Source organism: Ursus maritimus, unplaced genomic scaffold (assembly GCF_017311325.1).
Source record: "Ursus maritimus isolate PB19 unplaced genomic scaffold, ASM1731132v1 scaffold_3, whole genome shotgun sequence".
Classification (NCBI taxonomy): domain Eukaryota; kingdom Metazoa; phylum Chordata; class Mammalia; order Carnivora; family Ursidae; genus Ursus; species Ursus maritimus.
The window spans coordinates 80,566,291-80,579,303 of NW_024425563.1; the positions used below are offsets into that span (position 1 = coordinate 80,566,291).

Below are 13,013 nucleotides of genomic sequence, written 5' to 3' on the forward strand. Positions count from 1 at the left end.
CATAGCTTCACAATATGGATGTTACAGGTCTTCCATCAGTAAAATTAATGAAAACATATCTTTCATGAAAGGCACAGGAAGAATCTAAACTAACACATTTAAGAAAGTGTGATAACTTTGAATTTCTTTACAAAGAAGAAAAACGAATCCCCAAAATAGAACAGGTGAAAATGTAGTCTGTGGTTACCCCCCACACACATACACATACACTTCAAGAAATATACTTCAACAAAATGACAGCACATAACTCAACTTAGAAACTACGTATCCACGAACCTAATTGAAGGACTTCTTCAAGATGAGGAGACAAACCAGAAGGAGGGTAGGGAATGCTGCTCATGTTGTTGAAATGAGATCACAGAGACAGGTTGTAAAGACTCAAAAGACTATCAAAATTCAATATCGAGCTGACATGTGAGACTTATTTCAGGACACATACAATCACTGACTTTATTAAATACTACTCATTTTCTAAGTGCAATTGCCCGTTTCATTCTCAGAAATAACAGCACAATTTAAAAAGATATTAACTCAAGCAAGTGGAGGAAATCTGAATAGTCTAAGGGAAAAAAAGTAATTTTAATATAGTGTGATAATTAAATTTGAAACTAGTTACATATATGAATTTAAAGCTTGCATTATATCAGCAGCAGAATAATCAAAGGTCTGTCTTGTTATCTTCCAAATAAGGAACTATCATGTATTCTAGGTACAAGGGATTTCCCAAAGGAAATACACAAATGAATGTCTCAAAATTCATTATGCAGACATATTTTTTACCCACAAAATGCTCTCGATAATCCACCTAAACTTAGTTATAAAGAAAAATGTAGTTATTTAAAGTGTATAAAAATTAATCTGGCATCACCTTTAAGGAAATGCATGAATACCATCCAAATATTAAAATTCAAAGTGAAAACAAACCAACTGAATAAAAATTAAGTGTTTATAGTAAGTCTAAGTATATCCTCAAAAGTCTGAAATTTTAGTTTTTCAAACCAAATCCAATGTAGAATCAGATCAGCATGCACTCTTAAAAGAAAATTAAAATGCATACAATGTTTACATAACTGATCCAAAGGCAGGTATAGTCATCCTCTTAAGAACATTTCAATAAAACACTGAATTTAAAGAACAAATCATGTTATTAAAATAGTCTGTGCAATGTTGTACAAATAACTTTTTTTAGGATTATAAGTATACATATAATCAATATAAGGACTGCAATGTTTCCTATTTTTAATTACCATACTTAAAAATTTACAGGACATGAACATAAATAAAGCTGTTTAAAACTGGCAAACACAGTAATAGTCTGTCATTCAGTACAAAGTACTTAATATTTCTGATATTACCAAAGCCATCACGCTAGAATCTTAAGTTGCCACTCTTTAAGCCTAAAAGTAGTATGGAAAATAAAGTTATAAATACATGTATACATACATTTGCATATTTACACTTACGCAGAAATCATCAATACACTAGAGCCGAGCGTTAACACTGCCCTTAGGTTCACACTGCAGGACCACCTCTCACAATTAAGAAAGGTCCTTTCAGTTTAAAAAAACAAACAAACAAAACACACAACAGAACAACTTTGGTCAGGTCCCAGATGCATTTGCCCTATACTACATTCCCGTGTTGCTGCAAGACTCTAGTTTAGAGAGATCCACATATAAGCACTCATTTGGTTTGAAAATGCATTTTTCCCATTAACTGCAAAACTTAGAAGAGACCACAATCTTTTAGATTATTTTTTATGATGACATCTGTTACAGCATCAAAAACAAACTGCACATTCTTAGTATCCGTGGCACATGTGAAGTGGGTGTATATTTCCTTTGTGTCCTTTCTTTTATTGAGGTCTTCAAACTGACACTGAATATATGCAGCTGCCTCTTCATATGTGTTTGAGCCTGGGATGGGAAACGGAGAGAAAAACATAAGGCGAAAGTTAAAATGAGTACACGGCTAAGCAAAATGGACCTGCAAATACAGAAGTCCGTTTCATACATAAAATATGTGGATTCTGTCACTGTATCTTTCCTTCTGGGATGAGAAATGATTTCTTCTAAATGAAAAATACCCAATGTTAATTACCTTTTCGTGACTACCTTTTTAAAAAACCCCACAATCAAAAGCATGGTATTCTATGCTCCGCAGGGTCTTTGTCCCTCCCAGATTCAAATGCCACATCTCCCTTTTTTCTTCTCCCTTATACGCTCCATCCCACACCAAGCCAGCTCCCTTTCCTGATGGTGGCATGCCATCTCCTTTCTAGCCCAGTGGTTGATCAAGAAATGTTGGCTGAATGCTGGTCAGTTAATTTTTATTTCCTTTTCTCTATACACGTAATTAGCTTTTCCATTTTTCAAAAATTGTACATGGGTCTGCAATGTGGCTTATGGCCGTGAGGTTAAAGACTTCTGAGTACAGACACTCCAGAAGTGGTCCGTATCTAAAGATAATCACATGCACATTCTATGATGCAGCAACAGTGTCTCGGTGCGCCCTTGACAGAACTATATGTGTACGTTCACCAGAAGACATATAGACCGTTCGTAGCAGAACCAACTTCTACATTAGGAAGCAACCCCAAAGTTCATTAATTGTAGGCTGGCAAATAAAGCTTGTATATCTGTACGATGAGCTGCCATACAGTAATGAGAAATGAGAATGAAAGTACTGTTGCTATGCACAACAACGTGAATGAGTTCCAGAATCCCACTGTGGAACAAATGAAGCCAGACACAAAAAGAGTATATAACTGTACGATTCAACTCATGTTTGGAAAGAGATGGAAAACAATCTAAATTAATCAATCAAGATGGAAGTCATAATTGTGTGTGTGTGGGGGGGGAGGGGGTTGTGATTGCTTAAGACTGGGAGAGGCATGATGGGGTTTCTGCGGACCTGGTAATATTCGGGTAATATTCGGTTTCTTGCTCTGAGTGGTGAATAGATCTGTATTTTCACTTTTTAAAATTCAGTGAGCTTCGCATTTATGCTAAGTGTGCATGTATATATTTTATATATGTACATATATAATACCTCAAAAATGTTCCATTTGAAAAAAAAAATTGTTAAATCTCTTTTGCAGTGGTAACAAAATTATTTGCTTGGCTTTCAAGGTCCTCTGTTACCCAGCCTGCTTGGTAAAGCTATTCTGAGATCCTCTATTCCACATCTGTGGCTCACGCCGTGTCAGGCAGGACCCTTGACACCACCTCCCACCTGTGATACTACCGTGCTTCCCCTCCCCTGGACTTCACCAGTTTCCATATCTTGGCTATTGTAAATAATGCAGCAACGAATATGGGGATGCACACATCTTTTTAAGTGTTATTTTTTTTTTGGAACCATTCCCAGAAGTGGAACTGCTGGATCATATTTCAATTTCTATTTTTTGTTGGACACTCTATTCCTTACCATAGTGGCTGCACCAATTTACATTGTCACCAACAGTACAAGAGGGTTCCCTTTTCTCTACATCCTCACCACACTCGTTGTCTTTTGATAATACCTATTCTAACAGGTTAAGTGATAACTCACTGTGGTTTTGATCTGCATTTCCCTGATGATTAGTGATTCTGAGCACCTCTTCATGGGTCTGCTGGCCACCTGTAGGTCGTCTTTGGAGAAACGTCTACTCAGATCCTCTATCCATTTTTTAGTTGGATTGTGTTTTTTGCTATTGAGTTGGAGTTCTTTATATTATTTGCAAATATCTTCTCCCATTCCCACAGGCTGCCTTTTCATTTTCTTGATGGTTTCCTTTGCTGTGTAAAAGCTTTACAGTGTGATGGGGTCTTACTTGTGTATTTTTTGCTTTTGTTGTCTTTAATGTCTGATCTAAAAAAATCCATCACCAAGACAAATGTCAAGAAGCTACTGCTTGTTTTCTTCCAGGAGTTTTATGGTTTGGAGTCTTAATTTTAAGTTTTTGATTCATTTTAAGTTCATTTTTATATATGGTATAATACAGTGGTCCAGTTTTCCCAGCACGATTTATTCAAGAGACGGTCTTTTCCTCATTATATGTTTTTGGCTCATATGTTGTGCATGTTTTCTTCTGGGCTCTCTTCTGTTCCTCAGATTTATGTGTCTATTTCTATGCCAATGCCATACTGTTTTACTATAGCTTTATAATACAGCTGAAAATCGGGGAACATGGTGACTCTAGCTGTCTTTTCTCAGGACTGCTTTGGCTATTCGGGTTCTTTTGTGGTTCCACACAAACTTTAGGATTTTTTATACTATTTCTGTGGAAAAAATGCCATTGGAATTTTGATAGGGATTACATTGTGTATGTAGATTGCTCTGGGTAGTACAGGCATTTTAACAATATGCAACATCTTTCCATTTATTTATGTCTTCTATTTCTTTCACCAGTGTCTTGTAGTTTTCAGTGTAGAGAACTTTCTCCCCTCAAATTTATTCTTAGATATTTTTTTAATGCAATTGTAAATGGTATTTTCTTAATTTCTCTCTTATACTTCATTACTAGTGTGTGGAAATGCAAAATATTTCTGTGTATATATGGTATATCCTGCAACTTGACTGAATTCATGGATTAGTTTAATAGTTTGGTAGAGTCTTTATAGAGTTTTATATATATGTCATATGCAAATAGTGACAGTGTTTTTTCTTATTTTCCGATTTGGATGCCTTTTATTTCTTTTACTGCCTAAATGCTCTGGCTAGGACTTCTAATACTATGTTGAATAAAAGTGGCAAGACAGGGATTCCTTGTTTTGTTCCTGATCTTAGTGGAAAAGCTTGCAGTCTTTCACTGTTGAAGTACGATGTTAACTATGGGCTTCTAATGCATGGCCTTAATATGCTGAGGTACGTTCCCTCTGTACCTACTTTGCTGGGTTATCATAAATGAATGCTGAATTTTGTCTCAAGACTCTTATCTTTAATTTTGTTAGGTGGTATATCATGTTGATTTGCAAATGTTAAACTACTTGTGTGTCCCTGGAAGAAACCCCACTACATCATGGTATATGATCCTTTTAATAGATTGTTGAATTCTGTTGGCTAATATTTTGTTCAGGATTTCTGCAATTTTCTTATGTCATCCTTGTCTGTTTTGGTATCAGGGTAATGCTGTCCTCGTAAAATGAGTTTGGAAGTGTTCCCCCCTCTTGTATTTTTTGCAAGAGTTTTAGAAGGACTGGTATTAATTCTTCTGTAAATGTTGGTAGGATTCATCAGTAAAGCCACTGGTCATGGACTTAATTATTGGGAGGTTATGATTACGAAGTAATTGGTCTGTTCAGACTTTCTATTTCTTCATGACTCAGTCTTGGTAAGTTATGTTTCTAGGAAGTTTTCTACTTTTTCTAGGTTGTCAAAATAAGTTTACATTTTAACTTGCAGGTGCTAGCAGGCCACCATATAGTTTACAAATCAAAATTGAGTTTATTAAATCACAATAAGGTTGGTAACTCTGAAATCCTAAAGCAATAAACTGTCTTACTGAGAGAAGTTAATGCCACCTGTCAATTAAAAATATGTTTTTGGAAAGCAGCTTGCAGTGAGTGCACAGCTCAACCTGCTGTATATATTACAGATAGCTAGGTTGCTAAGTCCAAGAGCTACAAGATACATGAATAAACTCATGAGCACATTCTCAATCTTAATTGTTAAGACTAGCAAAGATGTGGTGGGAGGGTGACAGATCTTTTCTACATGTGCTAGAACCATCATGTATAAAGGCAGGTATAGGTGATGACCTAGTTCACGAATGGAGACCTGGGAGGGGGGTGGTGATAGAACGGAAAGGGAGATAGAGGAGATTTGAGAAAACAAATCACAGGAGTTCAGTTTGAGTCTCAGGTGGTAAGAAATGTACATGTTCAACAAGCAGCTGGAAATGCAAGAGTGGGGCTCGAGAGAGATGAGAACCGACCATGGAATTTAGCATGTCGAGAATAAACAAGACCGTGAAAGGAGAGCACGCTAAAAGATCACAGGTTGCAGATGGAATGTGGTGAAATGTCAACACGGGGATATTTAAGTAGAAAAGGGGGAGAGAGGAGCAGGCAGCGGCGGAGATAAACCATAGGTTAGAGGCCATACAGGCTTATTCTATGGGAAGTCAACAGTCACAGGAATTAGAAGTGGAGGTTGCAGCAAGAAGCCAGCGAAACCAAAACTTAGGGTGCGCGATGAGGACGTTACATGAGAATCCCAACACTGGGCATGCGAGGAAATTATGTAATACTCTCTGTGTTCAAAGACTGTGAGATCATGGATCCTTATTAACTTGACAGCATAAGAAATATTCTTGGCTGCTTTGAAATCCCTATCGGTATGTGATATTTATGCATTCATTTGGGCACTCTGGTAATATTAGCACAAAGTGGCTACTTGATAATAGAAAATGACAAAAATAAATTGAAAGATGAAAGTAAAGGCAAAACTGAGGCACCTTAATTCTGGCTAACTTCAAACTTGGAGACAGAACAATAAATAATTTTATTCCTAATAGCACTAAAATGTTTCTGAACAAAGTGGCAGGATACTACAACTTTCAAGAAGAAAACAAACATTTAAAAGTAAGCAACTATGTGAAGTTATTTTGAAGTATAGCCTTGGATGACAACCAAAAAACCCTGTAATAATGAATAGTGTGATTCTACTTGTCAAAGAACCTTCCCCTTTAGTTCTAATGTGAATTTAATTCTGGGGGTCTGGATGTTAAGGGTGTGGCTGCAGGAGTGCCAAAGGCGTGGGTCTGGACCCGGATCGTCACCGAGCCCAAGTGTTCTCACCTGCATGACGGGGCTGGGAGGGCACTGACGTCACAGGGCTGTTTGATCAGCGCCTGTGACAAGGCAGTAAATACTCATTGTACAATATACTCCATACAAGACCAAAATTGTGTTTCTAATGAAATAAGTTCTTGAGACTTTTTTTTGTTTTTAAAGGATGGTGTGAGGGTGAGGAACTTGGATCAGGTAGTTAAATGAACCAAACCCTTCAGAATATTTGGGTTTAGAGACCCCATAAACCAGTGGTAGTCAAACTATTTTTGAGGCACAGAGTTCTCCTCGTAAAATAAAGTCTGATTCAGAAACCCAGTATTTAAAACAGATTAAAAACAAAGTCACTTTGCTTTAGTAAGAGAGATGCATGTCTGGGTGGTGGAGACAGGTGTCTCCGTTCCTGGGACCCACTTTTCAACAGTAGCCCAGGAGTCTGCAGGGAACTCAACTAAAGCCAGGTTTTAACTCAACTTCTGATTTCACAAATGGGGAACGGCCTTGTTCAAGATCAAAGAGCTAATCATGGAAAGGCCAGGGCTGTACCTCAGGTCTCCTTTTCGAAGTGCAAACCATTTCCCACGGCAGGGAAATTAGAGGACCATTAACTGTCTCATTACCAGTGCTGGGATTTCTTGTGAACCTTTGCCTGACTCCCCTGAAAAGTTAACTCATGGATTCCTTCATTTATCCCCCTACAATTTACTGTTCTCGTTCCTTTGTAGTAACACGTTGCACTGCTTTTTTTTATGAGTACATCCGTCTCTGAGATTAGACTGTGTGCACAGACCTGTCTTACTGGGCGTCACACATACCTGACACCAGATCTGGTCACTGGATGAACAAGTCAATATTTTAAATTTATAAAGACTTGAAGTCATCATAGAAAATTATCTAACAGTTTTTCCATATGACTTTTTGCATATTTTCAATCATCTTAGCTACACCTCAAGGAACTATTTGTCCCTGAACGGAGTTTAATAATTTCCCTTAAAGGTAAGAATTAAAGATTCAAATCTATAACAGAAATCTTGTGTTAGGGGGACTTTCCCTAGAAATACATGACAAGTTATCCACACAGAGCAGAATACCTGCATATTCTGGATAGCATATAGTGAGCGGGCTCTTTTTGATTTTTTCTTCAAAGAGATCCTTCTTGTTGAGAAAAAGTATAATAGATGTATCCGTAAACCATTTGTTGTTACATATGCTGTCGAACAACTTCATGCTTTCATGCATTCGATTCTGTAACAGAAAAGAATACAATCAGTTTGTCACAAGGGCAAGGATTTGGCAAAGCATTACTTTTTCAAAAGTGTTACAGAGCTTAGCCGGAAAATGGCGTTCCGCAAAAATGTATTCCTGCCATTGAGGGACGACCACTCCTCCCTTTTCACGGAGTGTCCACTATGTGTCACCGCGCCTGGGGACACCCTGCAATCTAGAGAGGCCAAGCGCAAACATTTGAAGAGAGACCTCACTGTATAGAGGGAATCGAAGTTTCCGTTAAAAGACAAGGAGAGGTTTTTAGAGATTAATAAACTGAACAAGCTGAAACACAATTAGCCCAACACTCTAAAGATAATGGTGTATTAGAGAAGGAAACCTCCAATCCCGTTTCCTGCCCTTCTAGTATCTGTGGTTTCTAAAACGGCATAGATAGATACATTTTATAGCACCAAAAGGAGAGAAATGGACGTATGACTGGACAGTGCACCCTACAGCACTGTAATTGTATGTGCCTGATTTTAAAAATACAAAAGTGACATTTCGAACTATTTTTCCCCCCCCAGTCTGTACTAAAGTTACTATTTAAAAATATTTCCCCTAGATTAACGGTACATTGGAACACACCTGAAAATTACTGGTCAATAGCAAAGTATAACGTGGATCAAAGATTACAGAACTGACAGAAGTAACACTTACGAAAAATGAGCCTTGGACTATCATGAGAACTAACTACTTTCAGTCACTACGTAGATAACCAGATAGAGGAAATGCATAGTCAATCTCACTTCAACCCTATATGCTTAACTCTCAGTCTTTTCTTATTTGGGGGTCCATTTGTGCTTCTTGAGTGAGTGTACTTCCCTTTTATTATATAAACAGAAGAGCTAGAGAAAAAAAAAAAAACCCTGAACTTTCAAATAATTCAAGCATTAGCAAGAATTACTCAAGAATTTTTCTCAGAAAAATTCTTGGCAACATCTCCAGCCCTTCATATTTCATGCTTTATCTTTAATAGTGGTTCTACTTGCCATCTCTTCATCTTCAGCTAGAACCAGGTCATAGTCACTCAGCGCCACACAGAAGATGATGGCGGTCACTCCTTCGAAACAATGAATCCACTTCTTCCGCTCAGATCTCTGCCCTCCCACATCAAACATCCTGTAAGAGAAACAATGAGTTTGACATCACATGAAATGTTCAAAAGCTCGGAGGGGTTCTAGAATATCATCAAAAAAGCTCCAAATTGCAGGGGGATGTGGGATGGGAAGAAAGGAGAACATTATGGGAGGAAAATGATTTCACAAACTGGTTTTCGCAAGGGGAAAAAAGTCTGGTTTTTAAAAATTTTTGGTTGAAAACAAAGCCCAAAGTACCCTCAAAAAACAACACATTCATTAACATGAGAACACTTCGATCAGAACATTAAAGCAGATACAAGTGAGTGGATGCACTATGAGTAAACATTGAGAAGTCACAGGATGCAGCCAGGCAATGCGGAGACAAGAGTATATCCAATTTCCAAAGTCACAGAACATTAGAGCCAGAGGGTATGGTCCCCTCTTCCCGCTATGAAATGTTTCCTTTCTCTCACAGGCACCAAATAGGACTTTGACATAGAGAAGGAACCTTATTCCAGGTAAGAAAAAGCTGCGCGAGCAAGTGATATTTACGTGGGGCAAACAGGTTGCCTAAATTAAAAAAATAAAACCATGGTATAGAAACAAAAATAAGAGATGAGACAGGAGATCAATGGGTTAAGACTACTGAACAGTCTTAAGAGTGGGGGAAAAAATTGCTATACAATATACGACAGTAGACAACTGTAGCTTAGTACAGGGTAGTAACACAAACAGTAGAAAGACAATAAACTCTTATAAGGAAAAGATGAAAAGATCATTAAGTTAAGCAAAAGTTTAAATTCACATAGACTGTTATGCAACCTAGAAATAACCACTTATATAATGGAAGCACGATGCAAACTGGTACATTCTAAAAGGCTCCATTTATCTCAATGGTGCACTAATTAAAATAGTCCCTATCTAATTCTCAGGCAAAAAGAATTTCCCTGCAGAGTAATACTGGCCTATAAACCAAATCTGAGTACATCAACTAATATTGTTACTTTTATCATCATTTAAGTGCCCTTCATTCCATCGGGTTAGCTAGTGAATTGTTCATTATGCTAGATCACAAAATGATCCTACCACACAATAAATTAAAATGGGTAGAACACACAAAAGAGAGTTGGTAATAAAGATCAAATAAGAACAAAATAAAAGAACTTAAAAATGATTACCCATTTGTTAACCTACCAAGGAACACAATTTGAAAAGCAGCTTACCAAAAAGACTTGTAGATGACTTCTGTGATCAAGTGGCACATACATCCTGACCACTCACTATAAAATAACAACCAAACCCATTCCATTCCACCCCACAATTTCCCTCTGTGATGGTGAGTTTTCTGGGTCAATCTGGCTAAGCAGTTATGTCATCAAACACTAATGTACATTCTACTGTGAAGGTATTTTATTGCTGTAGTTAACATCTCTAATCAGTCGTCTTTCAGTAAAGATTATCCCTGATGCTGTGGGCAGACTTCATCCATCGAATCAGCTGGAAGGCCTTAAGAGCAAAACAGGTTTCCCAGAGGGAAGAGAAAGTTCACCTCAAGACTGCAACATCAGTTCCTACCCGAGCCTGCTGTCCTACAAACCTGCACGTGCCAGCCCCCATGGTCATCTAGGTCAATTCCTTGGAATGGACAGGCCTGACTGACACAAATGTTAGCACCCACAGTGGGGTGCTGCAGTCACAAATACCTAAAAAGGACAAATGGCTGTAGACTTGGGTAAGAGACTGGAAGAATCTTGAGTTCTCAACAGAAAAAGGCCAGATTGCTTTGAAAAGATGGTTGGTCAGAAATACAGACAGAAGTGTGGTTCAACATTCGCAAATCGATCAGCGTGATACATCATATCAACAAGAAAAGTCTCAGGAACCATATGATCCTCTCAATTGATGCAGAAAAAGCATGTGACAAAATACAGCATCCTTTCCTGATTAAAACCCTTCAGAGTGTAGGGATAGAGGGTACATTCCTCAATCTCATAAAAACCATCTATGAAAAGCCTACAGCAAATACCATTCTCAATGGGGAAAAGCTGGAAGCCTTTCCCTTAAGATCAGGAACACGACAAGGATGCCCACTCTCGCCACTATTATTCAACATAGTACTAGAAGTCCTTGCAACAGCAATCAGACGACAAAAAGGGATCAAAGGTATTCAAATCGGCAAAGAAGAAGTCAAAATGTCTCTCTTCACAGATGACATGATACTCTATATGGAAAACCCAAAAGAATCCACTCCCAAACTATTAGAAGTTATAGAGCAATTCAGTAATGTGGCGGGATACAAAATCAATGCTCAGAAATCAGTTGCATTTCTATACACGAATAATGAGACTGAAGAAAGAGAAATTAGGGAATCCATCCCATTTACAATAGCACCAAAAACCATACGTTACCTTGGAATTAACTTAACCAGAGACGTAAAGGACCTATATTCTAGAAACTATAAATCACTCTTGAAAGACATTGAGGAAGACATAAAAAGATGGAAAGATATTCCATGCTCATGAATCGATTTTTCAAAGAACTGGAACAAACAGTCCTTAAATTTGTATGGAAACAGAAAAGGCCCCGAATCTCCAAGGAACTGTTGAAAAGGAAAAACAAAGCTGGGGGCATCACAATGCCGGATTTCGAGCTGTACTACAAAGCTGTGATCACAAAGACAGCATGGTACTGGCACAAAAACAGACACATAGACCAATGGAACAGAATAGAGAGCCCAGAAATGGACCCTCGGCTCTTTGGGCAACTAATATTTGATAAAGCAGGAAAAAACATCCGGTGGGAAAAAGACAGTCTCTTCAATAAATGGTGCTGGGAAAATTGGACAGCTACATGCAAGAGAATGAAACTTGACCACTATCTCACACCATACACAAAAATAAACTCCAAATGGATGAAAGACCTCGATGTGAGACAGGAATCCATCAAAATTCTAGAGGAGAACATAGGCAGCAACCTCTACGACATCGGCCAAAGCAACCTTTTTCATGACACATCTCCAAAGGCAAGAGAAACAAAAGATAAAATGAATTTATGGGACTTCATCAGATTAAAAGTTTCTGCACAGCCAAGGAAACAGAAAAACTAAGAGGCAGCCCACGGAATGGGAGAATATATTTGCAAATGACACTACAGATAAAGGACTGGTATCCAAGATCTACAAAGAACTTCTCAAACTCAATACACGAGAAACAAATAAACAAATCAAAAAATGGGCAGAAGATATGAACAGACACTTTTCCAATGAAGACATACAAATGGCTAACAGACACATGAAAAAATGTTCAAAATCATTAGCCATCAGGGAAATTCAAATCAAAACCACACTGAGATACCACCTTACGCCAGTTAGAATGGCAAAAATAGACAAGGCAAGAAACAACAATTGTTGGAGAGGATGTGGAGAAAGGGGATCCCTCCTACATTGTTGGTGGGAATGCAAGTTGGTACAGCCACTCTGGAAAACAGTGTGGAGGTCCCTTAAAAATTGAGCTACCCTATGACCCAGCCATTGCACTACTGGGTATTTACCCCAAAGATACAGACGTAGTGAAGAGAAGGGTCATATGCACCCCAATGTTCATAGCAGCATTGTCCACAATAGCCAAATCGTGGAAAGAGCCGAGATGCCCTTCAACAGATGAATGGATTAAAAAGTTGTGGTCCATATATACAATGGAATATTACTCAGCTATCAGAAAGAACGAGTTCTCAACATTTGCTGCAACATGGACAGCACTGGAGGAGATAATGCTAAGTGAAATAAGTCAAGCAGAGAAAGACAATTATCATATGATTTCTCTCATCTATGGAACATAAATTGGTAGGGGAAGAAAGGGGGGGGTAATCAGAAGGGGGAATGAAGCATGAGAGA

General features: G+C 38.1%; 1 protein-coding gene across 1 annotated transcript in view; it reads right to left on the reverse strand.

Moving 5' to 3' along the window:
• Positions 1-560: 560 nt before the first annotated feature.
• GNAI1 (G protein subunit alpha i1) overlaps positions 561-13,013 on the reverse strand; it is an 86,830-nt gene continuing 74,377 nt past the window's right edge. The window contains exons 7-9 of the mRNA XM_040644319.1: positions 9,032-9,161; positions 7,865-8,018; positions 561-1,916 (exon numbers count right to left, since the gene is read on the reverse strand). Of these exons, the coding sequence (XP_040500253.1) occupies positions 1,726-1,916; positions 7,865-8,018; positions 9,032-9,161 (475 nt within the window). The 3' untranslated portion in view covers positions 561-1,725. The remainder of the gene's footprint in view (positions 1,917-7,864; positions 8,019-9,031; positions 9,162-13,013) is intronic.